The sequence below is a fragment of the Tursiops truncatus genome, chromosome 7 (assembly GCF_011762595.2).
Source record: "Tursiops truncatus isolate mTurTru1 chromosome 7, mTurTru1.mat.Y, whole genome shotgun sequence".
Lineage (NCBI taxonomy): Eukaryota > Metazoa > Chordata > Mammalia > Artiodactyla > Delphinidae > Tursiops > Tursiops truncatus.
Genome location: NC_047040.1, coordinates 12,719,985 through 12,743,011, shown reverse-complemented (window position 1 = coordinate 12,743,011; position 23,027 = coordinate 12,719,985). Strand labels below are relative to the sequence as shown.

At 34.8% G+C, this 23,027-nt stretch overlaps 1 protein-coding gene across 1 annotated transcript in view; it reads left to right on the top strand.

The window, feature by feature from the left end:
* Positions 1 to 18,848, top strand: part of NYAP2 (neuronal tyrosine-phosphorylated phosphoinositide-3-kinase adaptor 2) — a 251,838-nt gene extending 232,990 nt beyond the window's left edge. The window contains exon 6 of the mRNA XM_033859646.1: positions 13,484 to 18,848. Coding sequence (XP_033715537.1) covers positions 13,484 to 13,711 — 228 coding nt within the window. The 3' untranslated portion in view covers positions 13,712 to 18,848. The remainder of the gene's footprint in view (positions 1 to 13,483) is intronic.
* Positions 18,849 to 23,027: the final 4,179 nt, after the last annotated feature.

Below are 23,027 nucleotides of genomic sequence, written 5' to 3'. Positions count from 1 at the left end.
AAATGAAATGAAGCGGGCTGAGTGTTCACACAGTGCCTTGCCCACTGAGAGGAGATGCTATAGGGTTATCATGCCCGTGATCTTGATAATAGCAGAGTATGGTGTGATGACAATAATGACAAATATAACAAATAACAAGGTCAAAGTTTCATCCCTCCCCCAAAGTTTTGATACTTTATAAATCCTCTAATCTTTCAATCTTTCAGCAGCAAACTTTACCACCTTCATTTGACCCAGCACACTGTCCCATATTATTGGCTATGTGAAGTGAATATGTGAAAAGTACCTTAACAATTGTGTGTGTGTGTGTGTTTCCAGTGTGGGCCACTTTAATCAGAATTAGCTGTGAGACAATCCAGTGTAACCATAAGGGCACAGACTCTAGCGCTTGGTATATTTTGTCTTGAATTCCAATTCTAGTTCTGCCTTCTATTAGCAATATGATACTACACATATTAGTTAACCTTTTCAAGCCGCAATTTATCATCTAACAAATAGCAATAAGACATGCTTATATAGTTATTAAGCTCTAAAGAAATTGATATATGCTAAGTGCCAGTCGGGTGTCTGGTACATGGTTTACGTATAATAAATAATGCTATTATTACATTGTTGATGTTCTTATGATTACTACTTAGATCATGACAATCCTTCATTCCAAAGTCACTTGAGCAAAGGTGAATGTAGCTTGCTAACTTATTTTAGAACTTTTATAAAATCATTCAAGGGTGTTTTGAGATCATTCCTTGAGATCAATCAAGAATCTCAAGATATGAGACTTTATTAACTTTAGCCTACTATTTTTTCTTCAGTGACATTGTAGACACATATATTCTTTCAGCAAAACTCTTATAATTTTGGTTTTTGAAACCTATAGCTTTCAATAATTTAATCATACTTGTCTGATATACACATATATGCACAAATATACATACAAATACATACATATACACACAAATGTATGATCCATACTTTTTTTTTTTTTTTTTTTTTTTTTGCCGTACGCGGGCTCTCACTGTTGTGGCCTCTCCCGCTGCGGAGCACAGGCTCCGGACGCGCAGGCTCAGCGGCCATGGCTCACGGGTCCAGCCGCTCCGCGGCACGTGGGATCTTCCCGGACCGGGGCATGAACCCGTGTCCCCTGCATTGGCAGGTGGACTCTCAACCACTGCGCCACCAGGGAAGCCCTGATCCATACTTTTATACACACATACATACATATGTTTCTGACTATATATGAATTGTATGTATGTATATGTATTCGTGTACACGTGTGTATGTGCATATGGTCAGCTCCCAGACAGCTTCAAAACAGACTTAGATTTTCTTTTAATGAAATGTAATGATAGATTTTCTTTTAATGAAATGTAATGATAGATTTTCTTTTAATGAAATGTAATGATTCTTTTAAACATAATTGTTAAATATTTTCCAAAATGAAACACTTTAGAAGACTTTGATATAATATATTGCAACCTGGAAAACGATATTTGTCCAATATATGCATCATTTGAAGCTGGAGAATGAAACAGTATTTTTTTTTGTAAAAGACTGTTTGTGTGTATATATATGTGTATTCATATAGATTTATGTTTCAAGAAGATAATGATTACGCCAGGGTAATCTGAAGAGGAGAAGTAAAAGTTTTTCACTTAGACATCATTTTCCTTAAGGTAGAACTGATATACATATTCTAATGATTGACAGTTTTATACCAGCTACTACCTCATAAAATGAAATTAAAGTACAGAATTACTTACAGAATTTGAAATATGGCTTAACCACTATGATTGATAAATATGTGCTTGAACAATTGATTAGATATGTGAAATAAATAAAAGTAGATTCTCACCTCATGAAAAATTAAAAAGTAAAATTTGTCCTTTTATTGTTTTACCTTTTGTCTCATTTTTCTTATTAAATATATTTTTCTCTTCCTAAGCAATGTACTTTTAGCAACAAAGAAGAGTGTAAACAAATGAAGTAAAAGGTGAATTCATGAATACAATAAAACCATAAACTCTGAAAAACATAAAGAGTTATATTTGTAGGTTACCAAAAAGTCAGGAAATTTAAAGAACAGAAAAATGGAGAAATTTTGAAAAAATTAACTGCTTTTACTACATAAAAATTAGAAACACCTGTTAGTAATAACGAACATGACTAAAGTGTCAAACATTGGAAAGTAATAATATAAATAATGCATAAATACCCTAAATTTTAAAATATATAAATTAGTAAGTAAAACTACCCCTTTATTAGAAAAAAAGAATAAACGAAGGCTGTGTGTCAACTCTTCTGTTTTTAAACATCTGTGAAATATCCAAACTCATTCAACTTTCTATTAATGAAAGTAAATTTTGAAATCAAAGGGTTCTTTTAGACATAAAATGCAGACAAATTTCTTGCTTGTTTGTTTGCTTGTTTCTTTTGGTAACACAACTCAGTGCTAATAAAGATGTGGTATAAGTCCCATACTGCTCTGGGAATGGAAAATAATTTAACTTTTCTGGAAGACAAATAGGCTGTGTCTGTATCAAGAGCCTTAAAATGTTTTGACCCTTTGACTTGAGAATTACTGTTTGAGTGGCTTCCTGAAGAAAAAAAAAATCATAAAATATTGAAACATTATTTACAGCATTTAAGAAATGAAAGCCAATCAAATGTGAGCAATTATAAAATGACTAAATAAAGATATTCATAATGAATAATTTGTTTTTTTTATCATGTCTTGAGAAAAGTATTTAAGACTCTAATAATGAGAAAAATTTGAGGATATAATAATGCTGTATAATCCCAAGTTTAAAAAAGGGTATTTTATACATACATAACATATCACAATATATATATACAATTTATGTGAGGAATTTACTACATTTTTTGTATGGTGGTATCACAGATAATTTTTACTTATGATGTTATTACCCATATTTTGTATAATAGGTATATTTTACTTTTATAATCAGAAAAATGTAGTGAAAAAGTTTACCTCTCAAACTAGTCACTTTGAAATATTATTTCAATGAAGCTTTAACTATTTAAAACATTGTGGGACTTCTGTGGGAGTACTAACTCAGGATTCTAGGGCTGCAAAAATGGTGTAAACAAGATCTGTGCTTTTCAGAAGTTCAGAATCTTGTGCAAAACTTGTAAAAAACACATGCATTCATAGCATGGTGTAAGAGGTTGCTGATTTCAGTAATGAATGAATGAATGAGTAGATGGTACTCCAGAAATAAGCAAGCATGGCTGTCAGAGTCATAGAGGATCTCACAATGGATTCTTGCTGCATTTAGCTCAACTTTAAAAGCGTAAGTGGGATTTCACGGAAAAGATGAGGCCACAGGGAGGAAGAGAGTTCCAGAATGAGGAAACAGCTTGAGCTAAAAATGGGAGCAAGTAGTGTGCCTGTGGTCCCAGTTGAGTTTTGAGTAGTCAGTTATGACTGGCATATGAAGTAAATGGCTGGGTAGAAAATATTAGCCAGAAAAGACAACTATGTTCTTAGTTAACATTAACTATGTTCTTTAGGTTAAAAAGGGAACCGTTGAGTTAATACGATTTTGTGGAGGCTTCTCAGGGAGCTCTTGGGCAGAAGTGTGGATGGTGGATGAGAAGTAGCCGATAAATGGAACCTTAGAGGCAATCTTAATAGTCCAGGTACTGGACCAGGAAAATGACTCTGGAAATGTAAAAGATGGTGACAGATTTGAGAAACATTTATGGAATAGCATTAACTGCCTTTTGGGCCATTTGAATGCAGTTGCCTGAGACCCACCTTACCTGGAACCTAGACTCAGAATCTCTAAGTATAATGCCTAAGAATTGATTTTAGCAAATTCCCAAGGGGAGATGGCCACATACTCAAGTTTAGGGAGCATCAGTCTGTCACTTAACCTGAGCCAAAGAGTCAAGGATTCTGAGACCCCAGAACTCAAATCCTTGAGACCCCAAGGATTCAAACACCCTAGAGTGTTTTCAGCCGTAGAACCCCCAGATTATGGCTCACATGGCAGGGAGGGCGGAGTTTAACGTTAGATGTCTTCTGTGGCTCAAAAATCCCAGGAAGGGCTTCCCTGGTGGCGCAGTGGTTGAGAGCCTGCCTGCCGATGCAGGGGACATGGGTTCGTGCCCGGGTCCGGGAAGATCCCACATGCCGCGGAGCGGCTGGGCCCGTGAGCCATGGCCGCTGAGCCTGCGCGTCCGGAGCCTGTGCTCCGCAAACGGGAGAGGCCACAACAGTGAGAGGCCCGCGTACCAAAAAAAAAAAAAAAAAAAAAAAAAAAAAAAAAAATCCCAGGAAATATACTCTTTAACCTTGTACAATTTGGGATATTATTGGATTCAACTGAGCCAAAGTGAAATCAAATTATTCAATAAATCAAAGATTTCCAAAGCCCCTTTCCTGAAGACACAGAGAGAGCATTGCTCTTCTAGTTATCCATTTGTTTATTCATTCGTTCCTTGCATGAGTATTTATGACACATTTCCTTGTGCTAAAGGATAAGGATGTAAGTATTAACCATAGAGCCCCTCCTTATCTTCAAAGAACTCACAGTCTACTAGGGATAGAGGAGCCTATATTTTTGTGTCCACCATGAAGTAGATGCTAAATCATTACATGCAATTCTCCCAGCAAACCTGAGGTCTTATTATTTTCATATTACAGATAAAGAACCAAGGTCTCAGGAAGATTATATGACTTGTCCCAGACCTCACAACTAATAAGTGGTAAAACCAGGCCATGATATCCATTTTATCCACCTTATTCTGTCCCCTAAGAAGGAAATCAAACGTGCACACAAAAATAGAATTATTGTTATTACAGACGGATGTGCAGTGTACTGGCAGAACTTGGAAACAGCTATAATTGCCACTGTTGAGCAGAGTAGTTCAGACCAGCCTCTGTCCTTGAAAGTGACTTGTGACCTGGGTCTTGATTATAGGACATCACTCTAAAACTGAAGAGTTAGGTGTTTTCCTCATTTTGCAGGCAGAGAAAAATGAGCAATCTATATTCACTTGAAACTCTACTTATAGCCATGCAATTGTAAGGTTTATTAACTTAAGGTTTATTAAGGTTTATTAACAATTTTAATCTTTATGATGAGTGATTTTTACATAATTGATCATATAAACAAGCACAGATACCTAAAAACAAATATATGGCTTAAAATACCAACATGTGATGTTTCTTATAGTTGATCAGAGATTGTATACTGAGGCAGATCTTCAGATCTAGAAAAAGAAGGATGAGGGCTGTATACCCATGATGTCTCATTCAAAAGCAGCTCTGAAATCAAGACATGGTTCTCATTTTAATAATATATCTGTATCTCAAAGCTAAATTTAGACCACCTGAAATAAACACTGCAGTTTCAGTACATACCTCAGGTGTATATCTGCCTAATAATTCTTTCACAAAAATAGGTTCTAAATCAACACTGCTGATAAATGAGGGAGGATTACAAAGGAATAATTAAAAAAAAACAATCAATAGATCAGAGTTAAAGATGAAAAAAACATAGGCAAAAAACTATGAAAAATGCTAAAGTTATCCCAAGGGTGCAATTATTTCAAATACTGTCATAAAAGTTTAAAAGCTAGGAACATTTCAGACATAATATTTAATTCTCATAATATCTCAAGCAAGAAAACCAGATAAGTAGCTTGTACAACATCACCAAAGTGAGATTAAAAGCCAGGATCTTTTCCAGGCCCATGGAACTGATAAGTCCCTGCTTTTTTCGTTTTGTCAACTTATGTTATCTTTTTTTAAAAAAATCTTGCACATTTATATTATCTTTTTTTTGTTTTGCACACTTACATTATGTAGTTTTTAACTTTTATATTTCACCCTTTTCTGTTGAATTAGCTTCATTCCGGCCTTCATGAAAAAAGAAAAAAATTCATTTAGTGTGGAAGCATCTTCCTGACCTTGAATTTGTAATTTTCAAAGTAGAATAAATGGTATTTATGTCATTGTAAAGTCACATGGATTATTTGACTGTACCTTTTAATATTTACCATAGAAAATACTGTGATGTTGGGTCACCTCTATATGCTTTCAATTATTTTACACAAATACATAGAAAGAGAGAGGTAGATGCATACAGAGATACATAGAGTATGTCTTCCTCATTCAAAGCAAAAGATATTTTTTTCTTATAATGTATAATGATCAAGGAACATGGATTTGAGCACTTGTTATTTGATAACTAAGTAAAAAAAAATTAGTGAATTTGCTGACAAGTGCAGATAATTATAACCCTTCCATCTCTGTGTTATGTCAATTTCAAAAGGTTTATTGAGGGCTTATGTCGTTGCCTATGCTATGCAAAGCTGACCTTTTCTTTCCAAAATATAGTTGGAAAAAAAGAAAAGAAATATAATTCATTAACATTATTTTTTAAAAAGTTCTCGAAGCAACTTTTATATTGAAGTTGAATCAACACTGTGACCTAGCAGAGACAAGCAAATAGCCACTGCAGGGTTATTAAAAGAAAAGGTTGACCTTATATTGAATCTCTTATTTAGAGGATTTAAACCAGATTATCCACTTTATTTCTTTAATTCCAACATGCCTCTTCTTTCTTATGATGATGAAATTATAAAAATGTGCCCAAATAATTTCTCTAAACTAATTGTCAGAGCTGATTTAAAATCTAAAAGTCTCATCCTTTATGATTCATCTAATGGGCCAAACTTGATATGAAAAATATTGTAAGTATATATGAATCGATGCTCTTGATTTTGTTTTATAGCCTTTTTTTATAGTCCTAATATTGATATTACCCTTTTGGGTCTTCTATCGGGCATTTTTTATTTTAAGGGTTAATTGCCCATTTACCTAGGAAGTTAGCAACCTTTTTCTTTAAAGGGCCAGACAATAACTAGTTCAGGCTTTACAGGCCATGTGGTATCTGTCCCAATGACTGAACTCTACTTGATAGCGTGAAAGCAGCTGTAGTTAATCCACGGACACATGGGCATGTCTGTATGCCAGGTAAAACTTTATATATGCTGACATGTGAATTTCATATAATTTTCACCTGTCATGGAATATTCTTCTTTTGTTTATTTTTCAACTATTTAAAAGCTTAAAACAAAAATTCTTGTTTATGGGCTGTACTAAAACAGGCAATGGACTTTATTTGAGAAGTGTATTATAGTTTGCCAACCCCTGTCCGTTTTCCTGAAGATATATGTAAACAAGGCATGGTGCTTACGTGTTTATTCTTTATGTACATTTTGTGAGTAAAGGATCAATCTCTTTACCCACTAAATGAGAGAGGAATAACGTTTTCAATGAGAGCAGTAACACCTCTGTCTGACCTGTGACTCCTAAGGACAGGGACAGCAGAGGTGAAAGTGACTTGCTTCCTCCTGTAATTCCTGAAGACGTTGCTCGCCTTTCTCAAATCACACCAGCTGGCCTTCACGCCTGCTCTTCCTTGATGCCCCACTAATGCTATCCATGCTCTCCTGGAGAAATTTTCTTCAGGGCAAAGGGAAAGTTCAGGGAACTCTGGTAACTCTAGCTTTCTTTTCAGCCAGACTAAAGCTTGTACTCCTCACACTGGAAATGATGATTTCTTTTTTTTTTTAATTAATTTTTATTGGAGTGTGGTTGATTTACAATGTTGTGTTAGTTTCTGCTGTACAGCAAAATGAATCAGTTATACATATACATCTATCCACTCTTTTTAAGATTCTTTTCCCATATAGGTCATTACAGAGTTGGAAATGATGACTTCTCATAAAATGGGCTACCCAGGTGGCAGAAATTGGGACAGAGAGAGCAACGTGCAACTGATAGATATTTTTTTCCCCCAAAGCTTCTGAAAATTAGTTTTGGTATTGTGTCTATTGTTTAAGAAATTAAATTTGATCCTCAAATCTTCAGGCTCACAGCTAAACTTAATTCCAAAGCCAGTATCACACCTGCTAAAAATTTTTGATGGATTTTTTTTTTACGTGCTTACTCATGAGGCATCAAAATCAAAATCAATAGGGATAGGCATGCTTGTATCAGTTTTACTCTCATATCATTTTTAATATTGAAATTCTCCATGTGCTTATTGCAGAGTATTCTTTTCTCTTATGGTTTACATACTTTGAAAAATTGAATACTTTAAATAAACATTATGAAGATTTATTATTGGACAGTCTCACTATTCTTTTGTTTCTTGGATGAAGTATACTCAATATCAGGAAGTACTTCGATTATTTTTTAGAGAAAGTAATGATTGAAGTGAATTACGACTCCTCATTTATGTTATTCCCGATGCATTGAAAGCTCCATAGATAAGATCATGAATGATGTATGGGACTTTACATTTTTTCAGTTCCAAATATGCATACTATATATAAGGTATATTCAAGTGTACATAGTATGTATATAGGAATTATGTACATATATATACATATGTACTGTATATAGGAAGTACATACAAGTTCAGAGAGATACATGACTTTTCAAGGTCACACAACAATCAAGAGCCCAATCAAGTCATCTAACTCTTCCTTTATACCATGTTGCTTCCATCTAAAGAATGAAAGGTACAGTTACTTATTCTTTGGAAAGAATATGGTCCCATCACGTTATTTTTAAAGATATATATATATTTTTGAATTTTAGAGTAGTTTTAAATTTACAGAAAAACTGCAAAGAATACACACAGTGTTCCTGTATACCCCACACCCAGTTTCCTCTATTGTTAATATCTTACATTATAATGGTGTTTTTGTCACGACTAATGAATCACTATCGATACATTATTATTAAAACACATACCTTATTTGAATTTCCTTAGTTTTTATCAATCAGTTTCAGGATTTCTTCCAGTGTACCACATTAATTAATTTCAGTCATCATGTCTCCTTGACCTTCTCTAGACTGTGACGGTTTCTCAGACTTTCCTTATTTTGTATGACCTTGCCAGTTTTGAGGATTACTGGACTGTTGTTTGTTTGTTTGTTTTTTTGCGGTACGCGGGCCTCTCACTGCTGTGGCCTCTCCCGTTGCGGAGCACAGGCTCCGGACGCGCAGGCTCAGCGGCCATGGCTCACGGGCCCAGCCGCTCCGCGGCATGTGGGATATTCTCGGACCAGGGCACGAACCCATGTCCCCTGCATCGGCAGGCGGACTCTCAACCACGGCGCCACCAGGGAAGCCCTGGACTGGTATTTTGTACAATGGCTCTCAGTTTGGGTTTATCTGGTGTTTTTCTCATGGTTAGGCTAAGTTATGGTTTGGAGGAGGAAAACCACAGAGGTAAAGTGCCCTTCTTATCACATCATATCAAAGGTGCGTACTGTCAACATCACTTATTACTGCTGATCACCAGGTGTGGCGCAGGTAGTGTTTGACAGGTTTCTTCATGTAAAGTTCCTCTCCTCCTCCTTTCTAGAGTGTACTCTTTGGAAAGAAGTCCTGTGTATAGCCTGCACTTAAGGAATGGTGATTTATGTCTCACCTCCTTGCGGAGGAGCTTCACTTCATTTTTATCTCCATGAAATTAGCCAAGAATATTGCCTCCACTGAATCTTGTTAATAGGAGAATCTTGTCCGAGATATATGTGTGTTCATATTAATTGAACAATTGTCTTCCAATGCATACTTAACTTGCTTGTGTATTTTTTCTTTCCTTCATGGTTCATGCAATAAGTGCATATGGATTAAAGATGAGAAACAGGACACTTGATTAAATAACTAAACTGGAAGAGTTTATTTACTGGGCTTAGTTTCAAATTAGTTGTAAATTGACTCACAGAGTTCTTTCAACTACAGGGTGAAGTGGAATGGAATTTTACAGCTAAATTTAAACTAGATACGAAGAATCTGATGATAGACAAAAAATGGGAAAGTCTAGATATCTTTTATGGGTAGTAGTCTTAACACACTTCATATAATGGCTAAACATGCTGTTTGTTATGTCTAAAATAATGAATTAAAGCATAACATCTTCCTATCAGAATGAAATAATTTTTGACACATTTTAGGGGGGAGGGATTGGCTATGTCAATAGGCATGGAAGTAACACTGAGTTTATTTTGGGGAATTAAAAACAATGTGTACCCTCCAGAAAGAAATATTCAAAAACATGCGTTATTTAAAAGTAAATATGAAAAGCAGACTTATCTTCCCCCAAATGAATCTCATTCTTCCTTCATTCATATCATTGTAACATAATAATAATTTGGGGGCGGGGTATTTTAAATGAGAAAAAAAGTTTGATAGATTTTACGTGAGAAGATTCTACAGCAGACTTGACAGACTTGTTAAACTTTTTAAAATTAAAAAATTAATTTTCTATCTTCTAACAACCTGTATTTGAATTCTCTTAGAATACCTCACCCTCTTTCACATATTGGGCAATGCTTTCTCATGGAATTTTTACTGACTATATAATTGACCCCCAAAAGAAGATAGTTCAATATTGCAGTCAGTCTGAAAAACAAGGTTGATTTTCTTCTACTAATATTTTGAACCATTATATCTCAATGAAAGGGATATATAACTATTCTAAAATGAAAATGTAAAGAATGTGAAAAACCATATCTCTTTCTTCTTAAATTCCTATTCCTTAGATTTTTAAAGAATGGATTTTTTCTTAGTAAATTGGCATATATAGCATAAACTAGTAATTGACTGAAAACACATACTTATTCTAGACAATGTAATGCATTTATGAACTGTAATGACAACTATGAAATAAAATGTAATATAATGAAATATATTGGTGACACTGTTGTCAGAGCAATCCAGGAAAATTATTATTTTGCAGTTACATATACTGATTCACACCCTAAAAATATTAAAGGAAATTAAGTAATAAGTGATTTAATGTTTGTGTGGACCATGAAAATATTGAAGTGATGCTGTAAATATCTTACCTTAAAGACTGGAGGTTTTGCGATTTCCTTGAGATGTGTAAAATCCAGTGAGATTTTACTAAGGAGAAAATTATCTTGAGAGTTTTCTGAGATGCAACAAAAACTGTTGTTCAATGACAGTGGCTTCAATTCATTCCTAAAACATTTACTGAAAGCTGAATGACTCTGTTCTGTATGCTGGGGCTACTGTGTTGGATGCGATTGGGGGCCGGCCCTCTGGGAATTCTGTGTTATAAATTCCATTTATAACAGTTTATAGTCACTCAATAAATTTTGCTTGTCTTTCCACCAAAATAGAGTTATTGTATTTTTATTGCTTAGATTATCATGTTAGAAAATACTAATAAATCTTTTGAAAAATTTTCAAGCTACTTTGGCAATCTCCTGTTAGGACAAAACTCTGTTGGTTGTTGTCCTAGAACTTCACTTAAAAAGTGAACAGCCATGGCCAGGGCCTGGGCTAGGGGCTAGAGGACACCAAAAGGTGTCAAACACAGCCCATCCTTTCAAGAAACTTTGTGTCAAGTTAAGCTCGTTACATACAAGATATTTATCTAAGAGTATAATCTTCTGGAATCCAAGTCCAAGTCATTGATTTTGATTTATTTGATAAACAATTTTTATTCACTCATAAAGCTGTAAATATATTTGCATTTTTGAGTAGCATCTGGAAATGGTGGCACATACAATAATAACTCTTATTATAATTTCTATATAATATTCAGGAGATGGAGTTCGCTGTAGTAGCAAGATGATTTACTTTGGAGTCAGGCAGATCTGAGTTTGATATAGACCTGTATCACAGCCAATAACCTATGACTCTGATCTAGTTCCTTAAACTTTCTGGGACTCAGCTTTCTCACTTGTAGTGTGTAGCTAAATCCTAACTTTCAGTGTGGCTGGGAGGATTTAACATAACATATACAGAGTTCTTCGCACATGCTTGGCAAAGAGCAGGTATGGAAAACCGCTGCTGGGTATTTGTCAGTGTTAGAATAATAATTCTTGGGCAATGTTTCACTGTTTTAAAAATGACTTCACCTTCATTATCCAATCTGATTTTCATACTAACTTCTGAAATTAAGATATTATCCATTCAGTTATTCATGTAAAGAAACCAAGAAATGGAAGTGACCAGTGGAAATCTGACACAGCCCGAATTTGAATCTTTGATTTCTAGCTCAAGATCCTGCCCTCTCCATAAAGAATTAAGAATTGTGAGAATTCAGTTTTGCCTTGTTCACACCAAAGCCTACCTGCCTGGTTTGGACAAGATATGTAAATTCTTGAAGTCTTAGCTTCCTCGCCTGTACATTGAAGGCATTGTACTGATATATCTTCCCAATCCTTTCCAGTTTTGCACGCACTATGAGAGTCAGCAGAGTGTAGTTGTTAAGATACAGGTGTTGGAGATAAACTCTTGGATTCAAATCCTGGCTCTGTAAGCTTAGGCAAATTACTAAATCTCGTCAAGTCTCATTTTACTCATCATTATGGGTTAATAAATAGTACTTCGGGGCATCATCTTTGTGAGGAATAAATGCATTAAACTATGCAAAATACGAAGAAAGGGATCTGGTATAGAATAAGTGTTATACATATAAGGTTTTGCTGATTATTTCCTAAAATTGTGCCGTCAGATTTAGTGACTCCAAGTGAGCCATTTGAACTCTTTAAGTCAGAGGAGATTTGCTTAAACAATTAAGTGAAAGCATCACCATCCTGGATTCTTGGCCCAATCACACTGCTGTTCTTGTGACACTGACTCAACTCGCTGGCTCTGTTCTAAAGAAGAGTTATTGGTGGACATAGCCACATACACCTGGGAGCAGTGTTTACCTGTCCAGAAATAGATGTATGTGTATCAATATATAGTCAGCACTGAATCTTCTCCTGGTACCCAACTGAACTGATGAATCTATTTCTTTGAAGTTCTGGAACTATTCGGGATCTGGGTCAGTATGATTGCAGAAGCCAACGATTCTAATTAGACATTTGCTGAAGCCCCAAAAAGTATAGCAAAACTGCTTTGCAAAATAATTATTTAAGCATATAAATTCCAAGCATTAGATGCAAATTAAAACTCATTTTGGTAGAAGAATAATTAAAAGTCTTAATTCTATATGTTATTTGTAAACAAACGCAAGTTTTATTTTACTAATAAAATTGTTCATTAAAATCCTTAAGACATATCACATTCATATTAGATCTCACTGAAAAGTAATTCTAATAATTGAACTTAGACATATTGAGATGCATACGACGATGGAGTCAACATAAAAGTAATAGCTAAATTTTTGGCAAATTGCTTAAAAATTTTTTAAAAAGGTTTTATTTCCATAGTATGGACTTTTAGAACATATTGGTAAACTATTCTTCCCTAAATTATTGTTTAATAATATTACAATATTTAATAATTTAAGTACAAATTTTATTTACAGTTTCCATGCTTTAATTTTGCTTTGTAAGAATTTCAAAAATATAGAAACAGCTGACATTTTTCGAAACAACTACTAGCACAGTGGAAAAAAAACCTGCTTTCATTCCATTTTTTTTTTTTTCTGTATTCACTCTTTTTTGCTAGGTGGCATGCATGCAGTGGTTTCATGGAGACCATACAATGCTTGAGATGATTGAGAAAAAACGTTGCTTGTGCAAGGAAATAAAAGCTAGACAGAAAACGGAAAAGGGCCTTTGCAAACAGGATAGCATGCCTATCCTACCCAGCTGGAAGAAGAATGCGGGTACAAAGAAGTACAGCCCTCCACCCTATTCTAAACAGCAAACGGTATTCTGGGACACTGCCATATGACTGTGTGCAGGATGGCGTGAGCTCCACATTATTTAGCACGAAGAGGGAGGTCGACTCGGTCATGTGATAAGTAACTGTTACATATCGTCTCAGTCAAAATGGAATGCCAGTGGTTCCCTGGAAAACCCATGGGAAGCTGTGCCTATTCGTGGCTAGTTCAAGATAAAATCCATATTTCCTTGCATTTAAGGCACACTTATTTATCATGGATTATTTTGAATCCAGAAGATATTAAGATGTAAATATTTTACTAGTTTATGGATGACACCTGAAATAATACACATTATACGTATATAAATGATAGAAATATCAAGAGTTTTACTATATGATACAATTTCTGTATTAACTGGTTTGTTATCTCTTTTATATGTCCCTTGATGCCTTTGATTATTAATTTTTGCATTTAAAATGTTTCTTTCTGCCCACCTTTTGTTTCTGTACACGAGCTCACAGATAGGTTATGTTCAATCACACAATATATGATCTGGTGCTAGCAATGTAGAAGTTGAATATCATATTCATTAGGAACATCTGTTGCTTTGTACGTTTTTAAGGGTTTGACAGGAAACGAATGCCAATGTGATGCTGAATTTGGACGTCCACATTACATCAACACCAATATTTTTGCTACATTGGCTTTATAAGAATTTCTCTCCAGTATCATCTTGTTTATACCAAGCAATGGTTAGTCAGACTCCAGAGAAAGTTAATAGGATATATTTGGACATCCCAGCAGAAAACATTTCCTTCAGAAATGACTTTAGGGACACATGTCCTTGCATCATTGATTTGATTGGAGGAGACCAGGGTTCACTGTGATAATGGAAGGAACAAGGAATCAAAGGTTAAACAGCACAACTGCTTTCAAGAGGGTGGGACCAGTGGCATTAGAGCCACTGCTATCACTATTTTTGAGTAACTTTTCATGTGTATGTTTGTTTCCCCTAGAAAATGACCAATATACATTCAACCAGATGAGTTTACATGTTTTAGTATACTAAAATGCCAATCTTTCTCAAAATTTAGGTTCACAAATGGAGTAGTATTTCATGTTAATTTTTCAAATTAGTTATTACCATATTTTGGGGGTGTAATCTTCTGTGCATGTTCATCATACCCATTCTTACTGATGATGACACCATGACCAAAGAATTATGACCAATTGTTTATCTTATTTTGTTTCAAGGAAGAAACAGGAAATGCAGGGGATGGGAGATGGGGTAGATTCCATTTTATGTGGTGGTAAAATTTAAGTTAAATAAATCATATATATCTTTTAAGAGTAACTTGTTAGTTGACTATAAATATCCCCACGGATGAATAAAAAGGAAACTATCACATATATTTTGTATATTTAAATTACTATTTATGCTTCCTAAAATGGACAGTATGTGATTCTTCTTTAACAATCAATTTAGTATTATATTTCTGAGAGAAAAGGTACGTGTTTGAAGTTATTGTCATCGTGGTTTTCCTTGTAAGGGTTTTGACAGCAATAGTACAATGCTGCTCAATATAACCAAATATAACAGGAGGTAGGGAATTTTTGTAATCTATATTGCTAAGGAGCTAGTAATGCTTTAGCAGTAATAGTTTCTTTCGAGCCTTTGAAATGTTATAAAATAATTTTTTAATATTTTATAATTAATGTATATTTTGATGTCCTACTAGAATTCTGAAAGAATAAGGAAAATAAGGTAAGTGGGAGCATGTATATCTGTTATGTGTGCCTGTGTACACGTGAATGAGTACTCAGTGGGGAACTGTGTACACTAAATGCTTATTGAAGTTTTAGTTTTGCTTGTATCACCGAGGTGGTAAAAAAAAAAAAAAGAGCAGAGTCACAAGTACAGGAAATCACGGAGAGATCTTAAGTAGCTTAAATAAATCCTGCTGCCATGTTTCACCAGTTATAGATTATGGTTCAAATCCAACAGTCAATGGAGTACAAATCTAGGAGTGATGAAAATGTGTTAAGGTAAAATCATAATTGAAATAAAATGCGTTTATGAGCCAAGTTGTTATCCTGATTTAAGTTATTATGACCACATATGCTCAAGCCAATGAATCAGATATATATGTCATCAATTCTCAGCATCTTTATGATGATCTTGATATATATATGTATATATATATATATATATATCTATCTCAGACTCAATATGATAATGATTAGATAATTCCCTTGAAATTTATATTTTGGTAATAAATGCAAGTGTGTTTTTCAAATGCCAATCTTTCCCATATCTATCTGAATTAGACAGAAGATATTTTTTAGTGCTGGCCACTTGTCAAGAAGGAAACAGAGTTACTAAAATGATTTGTGTTGGATTCAGCCATTTCCATTTGTTCTGCCAAACTCATACTGCTGCCAGGTTTCATACACTCCTTTTCCAAGCAAGTTATTTTCTGAGAAGGTAACCTGTTTGAAAATCTGACCTTAGGCATCCATTTCCACTTATTTTCTCCAAATCTTGCTTTCCATGGGAAGTAATGGAAAGATCTGATATTTGACTCAAGAAATGATATTCTATACCTATAAGACTGTCCATTGTGGTTTAGTCTATGTGGCAATAGCCATTCTATGATTAATTTCCTTTTTGTGTAGCATTTCTTTATGTGGAGAAAAAAGAGGTCATTAGGACAGAGAGAAAAATAAAGTTACTCTCTAGTGACAACTAATTAGGACACTTCATCCTATAAATTTGGTCAGATGATCAAAAGTTCCACCTGCACCCAGAACACTATGGAATGATAAAGCTCATAATTTTTTAGCAGTGTCAAAGAACAAATCATATCATTGCATGGTTATCAAGTTGAAAGAGCTCAGACCTATAAAAATTATCTTTTCACAGCCAATTTTATAAAAACAGAATTTTATTGGCTGACAGCAAGATGCTTTTATATGTGAAAACTTCTTAGAAGAGACACAACTGTTTTAGAATTGATGGAAGGGCAAAAGCAAATCCTGCTTTTCTGTCTCAGAGCCAGCATCTTCTGAGGTATAACAGGAGTTCTTTATATAAATGTTGCCAAACTTTCCCTTGTGTTTATGGAGTGGAAGCAAGTTTGGAGTGGAAAGTGATTGATTTGTGTAAAGGTTAATGTCACCCATAAAAAATAGTCGTGAAAGTGAAACAAAACAAAACATTAAGAGGTTAAAATGTGTAGTTAAGAATACACACACTCACATACATGGTAATGAAATGGATACAAGCAGATACAACTTCACTTTTCAAAACAGTGACATCGGGACTTCAGAGACCCCAAGGTTCCACATAGTTTTCTTTGAATGCTTCCGGAGAGTAGAGAAACATTTTTCTTACTACCTTTTCCTTAGACCTCACCCTTATATCCAAGGTAGTTTGACTCTTAAGAGCAAGTTGGGTGATCAAATTAATAAAACTAAACGACCCTATTGTTTCATTGTTTTAATTAAGTAAGACATCAGAACAACGCACATACAATGCAATTTCAATATTACTTATATGTTAAGGTGAATCACTTGCCTCAAATACAAAAGAACTTGTAAGCTAATCATGGCTACCTATAAAATGAAGGAAAAATTCCTGTGATTTAAGTAGCAAGTAATCTGAGATGAAAGAGAATTCACCCTTGCAAAGAAGTAGAAGTTGAATAGAATAGCAATTCACAATTCATTGTGTCCCAGACTTAAACTGAAGTGAAAGAAAAATAATACCTATGTACTTAAGATTAACTGGCTAAATCTTCCTTGTAAGGGAAAATAGATATCTAACTCTAGAATGTGAACAATTTGTTTTTAATCCATTATTCATTTAACAGTTCATTATTGAGCAACTTATATATCAGCTATTTTAAAACATTTCTGAAGCATTTGGCATTAAGCCTTCAAAAAGATGTGGTCCCTGCCTTCAAAGAGCTTTATTATGCAATCATTAATATTTTCAAAACAAAGCTTTTAGGAAGATATACAGTATCACATACGTTTGACATCTCTTATGTGTTTATATATGGTACTCTTTTTTTCAGATCAAGTGTATAGTGAAAATAAAATGCTAAACATATTAAAGTTGATGTCTAAGTATAAAATATGTTTATGTGTAAGCCTCTATATGTACACATAGGATATGTACTGCTGTCTATATAAATCAGTAAAAGGATAACAAGTTTTTCCATGTTGGACTTTGAACATTGTGGCTTGGGGTTTGGATTGATTTAAAACCCTTTGATATTTGGGTCAATTACACTGTAGCAAAATGTGTGTAATCTGGGAAAAATGTCTCATAATATTTCCCTTTAAATGTTACAAAGGTTCAAATTTAAGGGAAAACATCTTTACAGAAGTATCGTTGGATCTATCTCAACTAAACCTGTATGAAATCCTTTTGAAGTTTTCAATTGTTCCCAAATATGACCGGGTTTGCCCACCCTCAAAGCATCTACATTTACACATGTATACACCCACATACAGTATACATACTGTATATAATATATATGAAAATGTTTAGTATGCACTTCTTTTGTTTGAAACTCCTTCAGTTAACATTTATAGTGTAGCAATTTGTGTCAAGTGCACTGTGATTATAAAAAACAAAGCACAGTAAAGTCACAGGTCTTGTTATCTTGCACTAAAAACGTGTTCACGTATTTAGCAATTGTATGTTTACTTTCTTGTTCTTTTCAAGAAATGGAAACAAATAGCTATTGAGAAAATGATATCAAATAATATGTTTTTTAGTGGTAATGGCACTACATTTTTAAAAGACAGAGTTTTTAAAAGAAACCATTTAACATCCATTCCAACATCACGTTTACTGTATTTAAAAATCTGAATGTCGTATTGCATTTTTTATTACTCATTAAAAATGTCAGGTATGTGCCTGAAAAGTTGTGCAAATGAGCATTAGATAACAGATTTCTCTACTAATGTGTTGTTAGCCATTTCTATATACATAATAATATAAACACTGATGTTTTAATTTCTTTTAATTTTTGTACTTGATTTTTTCAGGTAACATGTAATTATAAATGTACTTTGATACTCCTGAAGTAACCAGATATTGTTTTAAAACAAATTGTTTTCTTTAGTGCATTGGCAATATTTTGCAATACTTTTGTGCTTATTTATTTGTGCTCCCGTGTAATTATAATAAAAGCAATAGTTTAAATTAGTTGACTTTGTCGTTGCTGGTATTTATTCATCAAGAAACAAGATGGGTAACATCTCCTTTAAAGAAAAGTGCGCACATTTTTCCACGTTTCCATTTGCCTATGAGATTGTATGTATGGTGGAAGATTGGTGGCTGTGAGTAGTTTGAAGACCTAGATTTTACAACTTAGTTATGTGACCCTCAATCGTCCTCAATCACCACTCGGCTTCTGCTTCAAATAGGTGATCCACTAAGTAAGAGGAAACTTGACATTTTTCTTTTGTATGCACCTAATTCCAATTAAATGACTCAGTGTGTATCTAAAGTGTGCTGGAGGCATTAAAGAAAAAAAAAATCCAGCAATCCTAGCTGGTGTACATAGACAAGATATTTATTATTTCTACTTCTAGAATTAATCTGGTTTAACTAGGGAGCAAGTCAGTATGCTAATGTTTACTGGGGCCTTGGTAACTAAAATGTCATTGAACACCTGAAATATACAAGACAAGGTTCTGGATCTCAGAAAGCTTAACAAAAAAAGTGCTTTTGTGGGACTTCCCTGGTGGTCCAGCCGTTAAGAATTTGCCTTCTAGTGCAGGGGTTGCGGGTTTGATCCCTGATCAGGGAGCTAAGATCCCACATGCCTTGTGGCCAAAAAACCAAAACATAAAACAGAAGCAATATTGTAACAAATTCAATAAAAACTTTAAAAATGGTCCACATCAAAAATAAAAGTGCATTTGTAATAAAGCAACCCCCTTTAATAGTTTCTAATGGCAACTTTATCAGCCACTTACATCTTCTCCCATATGTCCAGTTTCAGTGTAATTTGTTATACTTTCATAATTCCTCACAAATTCTTTTCATGTTCATTCTTTATTTTTAAGATTTTTTTTTTGATGTGGGCCATTTTTTTCAAAGTCTTTATTGAATTTTTTACAATATTGCTTCTGTTTTATGTTTTTGGCCACGAGGCACATGGGATCTTAGCTCCCTGACCAGGGATCAAACCTGCGCCCCCTGCATTGGAAGGCGAAGTCTTAACCACTGGACCACCAGGGAAGTCCCTCACGTTCATTCTTAAAAGGAATCCAATTCATTCCTACTCTTTAGTTCCACTTCTCCAGATACTCAAATGCTGTGTGCACCCTATACCTCTTGGTTGAACAAGAAATAACTAATCATACTTTCCATTATCAACACTTTAGCTTCCATACATCTCAGTTCATGACAAGAGGTGCCCCATATTCTAAAATGTCTCTTCTCTTCTCCCAGCTCTCACTAAGACGCATTGTTTCCAGTGCTCTCACAGTCTAATTAATTACGTTAATGCTAAGATGTGAACGACTGACAAAACAAAGTCCATCCTCCTATGGCTATTTGCATTGAAGAAAATTCTTAGTAACATGCACCAGGGACTATCTATTACTAGCATGTCGGGCAATGTGACAAACTGGGAGGTTAGAAGAGAAGTTTATAGAAAACTTTGCACATTATCACCTCAAATCGCATCCTCTAGAGCAGTGGTTCTCAAACTTTGTTGCACAGAAGAATCATGTGGCTATTTCTAAAAACTCCCACTGTCCATAAAGCATCTGGGGGTAGTACACAGGCTTCAGTAGTTTCTAAAACGCCCCAATCATTCCAATACGTGGCCAAAATTGAGAATTAGAGCAGTGCTTCTTAAACTTTAATGTGTGTGCTTATCACCTGGGGATCTTGTGAACATTTAGTAGAGTCTGAGATTGGCATCTCCAGCAGGATCCCAGGAAATGCTGATGCTGCCTGCCTGTAGACCATCCATTGAGCAACAACTACTAGGCAACTTCCTTCTCTGCCTATTTTTAGGGAGCCTTTGATACCATACGCTAGAGCACTGCTGCTCACAGTGTGCTTCACAGATAGACAGCACCATGCTGGGACTTGTTAGAAATGCAAAATCTTGGGCTCCATCCGAGATGTACCTTTGGAGCTGAGACTCATGAATCTCGGTTCTGAGACTCATAGATCTGCTTTAGCAAGCTATCCAGATGATTCTTATGCCCAGTGAAGTTTCAGAAGCATTGCCCTGGACCAGTGTGGTTTCAACAATGGCAGCAGATTACATTCATCTCAGGAGATTTTTGTTTACTACTGATACCTGGGCTTTACTCCCACAGATTCTGGTTTTATCAGCCTGGGGTCAGGCTGGACAACTTTTCCTTCTCTTCCTCCCCTTTATCCTTTCTTCTTCCTTTCCCAGAACTTCCCAGGTGATTAGAATAGGAAGCCGGTACTGAGAAAGCTATATTAAAGAATCAACTCTGTCCCACACACTGGAAATTTTGTCACATTTCCCAGAAACAGCATTTTATCCACAGGACCAAATACAAAGTTTGGTCATGTCATACCTCTCCTCATCAAAGTTAGTTATAAGTACCTTATGGCAAAGAGTGCTGCAGGAAGAAAGTTCCAGTTTTGGGTTCAATCATTTCCCTATGACTGGGTGCCTATCTGCCATCTGAGGAAATCAATGGTCTATGAGGTCACGGTTACATTATTTTAAAAAACTATTCTGAATATTGCCTAGAAATTAGTGTCCAGGTGCTACTCAGAATCTTCATTTTTGATAATAGTTTCGGAGTCTATCAGATCTCCTCCCAGTTGGCAGTGGTGCACACCCGTCAAGCATCCACTCCCACCCCCAACACACACACAAACACACGTGCTTGAGTCTCCATTACAATGTCATTTGACTTATAACAGTTATTTCTTTGGGAGTTTGTCTTCTATACTATATGGCAAGTTCCAGAAAGGGGAGCTAGGTTTGCTTGTTGTAAATCTTTATTCCCCAGAGTGCTTGGCCCATTGCTCTGCACATGAAAGTACTGAATAATATGCATTGAGTCCATTTATGTGTTTATTTAACCAATATTCATTAAAGTCCTCCTATATACCAAGCGCTGTTCTAGACAGTAACGGGACAAAGTCCGTGCACTTGTAAAGTTTAAATTCTAGTCGATTTATGTTTTCCTTTGATGTTGTATCCTCTACTTCCTCTCTTTCATTAGATAAAATAAAAATTGTATGAGATATTGTGAAATTTTGTAATCTCTGGCCCAAGATTGCTCTAGATACATGTGAGTATTATTTATAGCTATATATTTATATCTATCCACCTACACACTTATTTAAACCCCACCTTGTTATAACACAAATGAAAGCAGTTTATAGTAATGCATAAAATACAGAAAGATATATATTAGAAATGTATGACAGCTGTAAGAGGAAAAACAACAGATTAGGGTATGATATTAAAACCAGCCATAAACGATTTTAGTTCACAAAATGCAAACAATGATACCGCATGTAATTACGAGCTATAGGTTCATAATTCATCATAAGAGCAACACCAATAATAATATAATAATAATAATGACTATTATAATTATTGCTTACTCTGTGCCAGATACTGAACTCTGTTTTAATCTATTTTACTTAATTTCGACCTCAACTCTACTTTTATCTTCATTTTCTAGATAAAGCTGTTGAAGTTTATAGAACTTGCACAAAATTATACAGATGGTATTTATAGATTCTGGAAATTGAGGCTAAGCTTATCTGATTCTAAAACAAAACCAATGCAACACAGTCTTTCATTTAAATTAGTGTCAGTTTGCTATTCACCATTTACAGAGATTTAAACACGTTTCGAACACTACACTATACGCTATTTATGTAGCCTAAATGGAACTAATCCATCTAACTTCGATTTACTTATTTAACACCAAAGAGGCAGTATCTTCCCCTACAGCAGAACAAAGTTCACAGTTACAGCTCAGTGAAGAGGACTACAGGTTTTCTTTGCCATCACTGATCATTTCTTATCAATCTTTCAACTGGTTGCAAGGAAGGTCAAATGAGTTCACTAAGGTCAAACAGTAAATTGGCTTTTAAATGGATTTTGCCTGTCCATTTTCCTTAGGGTAACTACTGCCACACTATGTTAAGTTTTTTGATATTTTTCAGCTATGTTAAGTTTTCGATATGTTTCAAAGTGCCTTCTCTGCTACGTTCAACAAAAGGCTTATTGGCTTAAGGAGGTACTTTGTTTTAGGGAATGCATCCATCCAAATTTTGTTACTTTTTCTTCAGGGAAGACACTGGATGGTATTTAAAATGGAGGGGATGGGAAGAAAGAATAA